Raw genomic sequence first — 6000 nt, forward strand, 5'->3', positions numbered from 1 at the left:
GGCTGGACTGCCCGCTCGTCTAGAAGACAGTGTTACTAAAAGGGGGATGGACTGCCCGCTCGTCTAGAAGACAGTGTTACTAAAGGGGGCTGGACTGCCCGCTGGTCTAGAAGACAGTGTTACTAAAGGGGGCTGGACTGCCTGCTGGTCTAGAAGACAGTGTTACTAAATGGGGCTGGACTGCCCGCTCGTCTAGAAGACAGTTTTACTAAAAGGGGGCTGGACTGCCCGCTGGTCTAGAAGACAGTGTTACTAAAAGGGGGCTGGACTGCCCGCTCGTCTAGAAGATGGTGTTACTAAAAGGGGGCTGGACTGCCCGCTCGTCTAGAAGACGGTGTTACTAAAAGGGGGCTGGACTGGCCGCTGGTCTAGAAGACAGTGTTACTAAAGGGGGCTGGACTGCCCGCTGGTCTAGAAGACAGTGTTACTAAAAGGGGGCTGGACTGCCCGCTCGTCTAGAAGACAGTGTTACTAAAGGGGGCTGGACTGCCCGCTCGTCTAGAAGACAGCGTTACTAAAGGGGGCTGGACTGCCCGCTCGTCTAGAAGACAGCGTTACTAAAGGGGGGCTGGACTGCCCGCTCGTCTAGAAGACAGCGTTACTAAAGGGGGCTGGACTGCCCGCTCGTCTAGAAGACAGTGTTACTAAAAGGGGGGCTGGACTGCCCGATCGTCTAGAAGACAGTGTTACTAAAAGGGGGCTGGACTGCCCGCTGGTCTAGAAGACAGTGTTACTAAAGGGGGCTGGACTGCCCTCTGGTCTAGAAGACAGTGTTACTAAAGGGGGCTGGACTGCCCACTCGTCTAGAAGACAGTGTTACTAAAAGGGGGCTGGACTGCCCGCTCATCTAGAAGACAGTGTTACTAAAAGGGGCTGGACTGCCCGCTCGTCTAGAAGACAGTGTTACTGAAAGGGGGCTGGACTGCCCGCTCGTCTAGAAGACAGTGTTACTAAAGGGGGGTTGGACTGCCCGCTGGTCTAGAAGACAGTGTTACTAAAAGGGGGCTGGACTGCCCGCTCGTCTCTAGAAGACAGTGTTATTAAAGGGGGCTGGACTGCCCGCTGGTCTAGAAGACAGTGTTACTAAAGGGGGCTGGACTGCCCGCTGGTCTAGAAGACAGTGTTACTAAAGGGGGCTGGACTGCCCGCTGGTCTAGAAGACAGTGTTACTAAAGGGGGCTGGACTGCCCGCTGGTCTAGAAGACAGTGTTACTAAAGGGGGCTGGACTGCCCGCTCGTCTAGAAGACAGTGTTACTAAAAGGGGGATGGACTGCCCGCTCGTCTAGAAGACAGTGTTACTAAAGGGGGCTGGACTGCCCGCTGGTCTAGAAGACAGTGTTACTAAAGGGGGCTGGACTGCCTGCTGGTCTAGAAGACAGTGTTACTAAATGGGGCTGGACTGCCCGCTCGTCTAGAAGACAGTTTTACTAAAAGGGGGCTGGACTGCCCGCTGGTCTAGAAGACAGTGTTACTAAAAGGGGGCTGGACTGCCCGCTCGTCTAGAAGATGGTGTTACTAAAAGGGGGCTGGACTGCCCGCTCGTCTAGAAGACGGTGTTACTAAAAGGGGGCTGGACTGGCCGCTGGTCTAGAAGACAGTGTTACTAAAGGGGGCTGGACTGCCCGCTGGTCTAGAAGACAGTGTTACTAAAAGGGGGCTGGACTGCCCGCTCGTCTAGAAGACAGTGTTACTAAAGGGGGCTGGACTGCCCGCTCGTCTAGAAGACAGTGTTACTAAAGGGGGCTGGACTGCCCGCTGGTCTAGAAGACAGTGTTACTAAAGGGGGCTGGACTGCCCGCTGGTCTAGAAGACAGTGTTACTAAAGGGGGCTGGACTGCCCGCTGGTCTAGAAGACAGTGTTACTAAAAGGGGGCTGGACTGCCCGCTGGTCTAAAAGACAGTGTTACTTTATGTCAAAACATAAAAGTTTAAAATAAAAATACAGTCAAATGGTTTTAAAGAGGTACAGGGATGAAGAAGGGGTTTGATAACTGGCAGTATGTACAGTATGTGTATGTATATATAAATGTATATATGTGCATATGTATGTATATAGTTGTATATATGTATAAAAAATGGCTAGGAACTTTACAGGGTAACATACAGTTTGGCAAATATTAATAAGGTATTATTAAAAAATGTATTGTTAACTAAGCTAATTTTTCAATATAAGTCTAGTAATGTATGAATTAGTCAATAAAATATAGTATGTTCTGATGAGTAAATAGGGGTGGGATTAAATAAGTGTATGCTTCTTCCCACTCCTTTTCAAATATGTAAATGACAAAAGAAAATGTACTTGATGTACTACATATGTACTTGATGTTTGTTTGTTATGTTATGTGTCCTTTATTTATTTTTTGTTATGTGTTATGTGTTCTGATTCTGAATTACATTGCACAAAATGTGGGACCCTCTCGAAAACGAGATACTGTATCTCAATGTGGTTTTCCCAATAAAGAATTTCAATATTTGAAATAAACTTCAATCAAATCAAATCAAGACAGCGTTACTAAAGGGGGCTGGACTGCCCGCTCCCCTAAAACAAAAGGTTATCAGTGTCAGACCGTATTGAAGGGATAGTGATTGGACAGTCACCTGGTAGGGGTAGTTATACCAGCACTCTTTAGTGTTCCATAGCCACGGAGTCTGTGGAGAGGACAGAAAACATCAATTACAATCACTTCTTATCGGTGCGTGTACAGTATGGTCACAGCAGCACGGGGGAGGGGAGGTACAGGTATGGGCAGGGTTATAGTAGAAAGACACAAATATAGGCAATAGATCTGAATATAAAAATATGAGACAAATAAACAGTGTAAACAATATAATTAACTCTGAATAAACAGTGTAAACAATATAATTAACTCTGAATAAACAGTGTAAGCAATAATTAACTCTGAAAACTCATAATAGAACTCATGTGAACTCATAATAGAATTAAATCCCATCTCATAGAAACTGTGACAGGAGGTCTTACAAATGGACCAAATCAATTCCTCTCAACATGAATGCAAAGAGGGCAGGCTTCACCGACCGCTACATCAACGCATCGTCACGCTAATCCACGAAAAGACCCAACATTTTATTTAAGCGTGTCCGCTAGACATCGATCCCCCAAAGCGGAAGCGGTTCCTGCTGGTTCAACATCCGAGACCTCAGCGGACACAAGACCGTATGTTTGGGCTTAATGGAATCAAAGTGCTTCGGCGATACATTAGAAGACTGATGTCAGGTAACATCAGGAGGTGCGTTTCTTCCCATGAGTGGAATTCGGAAGATCGTGTTGGGCAGTAATTACTGTAAATGTATTACTTTCCCAGTAACGAGTAAGGTAAGGCTTTACAATTTATATTCTCCTTTGTTTCATCACAATTTACTCAAGCCTAGTAACAGACACAATATTTCTGACACTAGGAATACATTCCATCCCTAGATACCAAGAACATGCAAATGGACCTTGTAGAAGTGGAGCAGTCTTCCATTTACTTAGGTATGTATTTTTAGGCGGATTTTCAGAAAATAGGGCTCCGGGCTTAACAGGTTAAGCATCTGGTATATTGCTGTGCTGAGCGAGACATAATAATAATCGGTAGCGTATGTGTGTGTGTGGGTGTGTGTGTGTGTGTGTGTGACTCCGCGCGATATCTCGTTTTTGCTGCTGCCACGTGCTTCAAGAAGCGTTCTAAAGGCCGGCTAAGTGGTGCAGTGGGCAAGGCACTTGCCACTAATGCAGGAGATGCTGGGTTCGAGCCCAGCTCTCTGCATTGCTACCAGCTTGGCTGGTCATTCATACTAACGCAATTGGCAGTGTTAGGGGTGGGAAGCTGGTGGGTGGGGATTGGACGTTGTGGACAGCGACTCCTACAGGTCGGTTGGTGCGCCTGCGCAGCAGAATCAGGAAGCAACGGGGGCGGCGTGTCCCTCCCATGCAGACCCTCGCCGCTGAGAGATCGCACTGTGCAGGAGGTGAAAAGATGCGACGGCTGCCTCCTCGAGTACCGGAGGGGACGCGTGAATATTAAAGGCAACCAACTTGTGTTCAGCTTTTCTCTGATTGGCCACGACCCCACGCCGCTAGCCCGCCCCCTTTTGCCGCGAGCGCGGCAGGAACCTTCAAGTTCCCTGGTGCAAAATAAATCTGGTAGTTGGTTTATGACGTTAATTAATAATAAACACTGTTAGGACTCTTAACACTTTGAGTGCCACTCACGAGATTTCTCTGGTTTTTTTTAAGGTGGTTGCATGCCACTCACAAGATTTCTCGGATTTATTTTATTTTTATTTTTATTTATTTTTTCGTGCACTAGACATCGGCGGCCATCTTGCTACCACATTTCTGAACGTCTAGACATGCAACTTCGCTCGATTCCGCCAGGTGGCAGTAGAGCCCTATGTTGTAACACATGTATAATGTTATCAGTCAATCTACCTGCATTATTATAAGGATGATGGATCTCTGCTGTGATTGGTCGATAGTAAAGATTGTGACGATCTTGACCTGCCCACCTGATATTTAACCTGAACACACCCAGCGTGAGCTCAGTGCGTCTTCGGATTTTGTGAATACAGTTATCATTGAGAGAGAGAGAGAGAGAGAGAGAGAGAGAGAGAAAGAGAGATAGATAGAGAGATAGAGAGATAGAGAGAGATTAGCGTTTTGATTTGATTTTGAGCATTTAGCATTGATAGTAGTAGTGATAGTATTTCTAGTAGTAGTAGTGATTGATAATATATTTTCTTCATTTTGTAATACTTATTTTCTTTTGTAGTACCAGGTAATATTAGTTGCAGTACTGTAGCAAGTACAGCACTTTTAGATAAGTGCTTAGTCCGTGTTTTAGTAACACTAGTTAGTAGATTTTCATAGCCGTTTTTATAGTAATAGTTGAGAGTAGGTATTCACAATGAGGAGAACGAGGAAGTCGGTAAGGAGAGGCAAACTCCCGGACCGATACGTCCAGACCACACTGCCGTTCACCCAGGCCCCGGTTCCACCAGCTGCCGCTGGGACGAGCCGTGCACCTCCGCCGGCACCGATCAGTTCTCCAGTCGTGGCCGCTGCCACCGGCTCTCCGGTAACGATCGCGCCGCTCCCGGTCAGAGCCACAAAGAAGCGGGTTGGGGCCCCGGTTACCGCAGCTGTCGCTGGGACAAGCCGTGCACCTCCGCCTCAGGTGAGGCCGGCACCGATCAGTTCTCCGGTCGTGGCCGCTGCCACCGGCTCTCCGGTAACGATCGCGCCGCTCCCGGTCAGAGCCACAAAGAAGCGGTTCAGGGCCCCGGTTACCGCAGCTACAGCGGGTACAAGCCGTGCACCTCCGCCTCAGGTGAGGCCGGCACCGATCAGTTCTCCGGTAACGATCGCGCCACTCCCGGTCAGAGCAACAATGAAGCGGGTTGCGAAGACCCGGCATGTGTCGCCGCCGTCCTCCCACACCACGGACGAGTCTGAGATCGACATCGCTGATGATAATGACGAGTGGATGCCAGGTAATTTCAATTCAATAAATGGTCAATTCAAGGCATGTGTAACTCGAATATATATATATATATATATATATATATATATATATATATGCATGTGTTTATTGAATCCATGTGCGTGAATGTATCTCGTATGATCGAATGTTTGTAGATACATTGCAAGCTAAAGCTAATATATGCATGTGCAGCGTATGTATATGATCAGCGAATGTGGGTCTTTGAAAAGTGCTATAAAAAATCAATGAATTATTATTATTGTGTCGCTATATTGCGTCTGTAACACGGGGTATATACACAGTAACGCGAATATATGCATGTGTTTAGTCAATGTCATGAAAAGCAAAGTGCACGGCCTAGATATGGCCTGGTTCATGATTGAATGTTTGACCATTGATGCTAACTGTGATTTATTATATATCTTTATAGGTCCAGGCAGAATGGACATGGAAGACATGGACGACGATGATGAACCCATGCATGCCGTACAATAGGAGACTTGGTAAGTTTATGCT

At 47.0% G+C, this 6000-nt stretch overlaps 1 protein-coding gene across 1 annotated transcript in view; it reads right to left on the reverse strand.

The window, feature by feature from the left end:
- Positions 1 to 6000, reverse strand: part of cers6 (ceramide synthase 6) — a 168294-nt gene that overhangs the window by 109921 nt on the left and 52373 nt on the right. Inside the window, exon 5 of the mRNA XM_084314429.1 lies at positions 2600 to 2650. Coding sequence (XP_084170555.1) covers positions 2600 to 2650 — 51 coding nt within the window. The remainder of the gene's footprint in view (positions 1 to 2599; positions 2651 to 6000) is intronic.

Source organism: Notolepis coatsorum (genome assembly GCF_963971535.1).
Source record: "Notolepis coatsorum genome assembly, chromosome: 5".
NCBI classification, from domain to species: Eukaryota; Metazoa; Chordata; class Actinopteri; order Aulopiformes; family Paralepididae; genus Notolepis; species Notolepis coatsorum.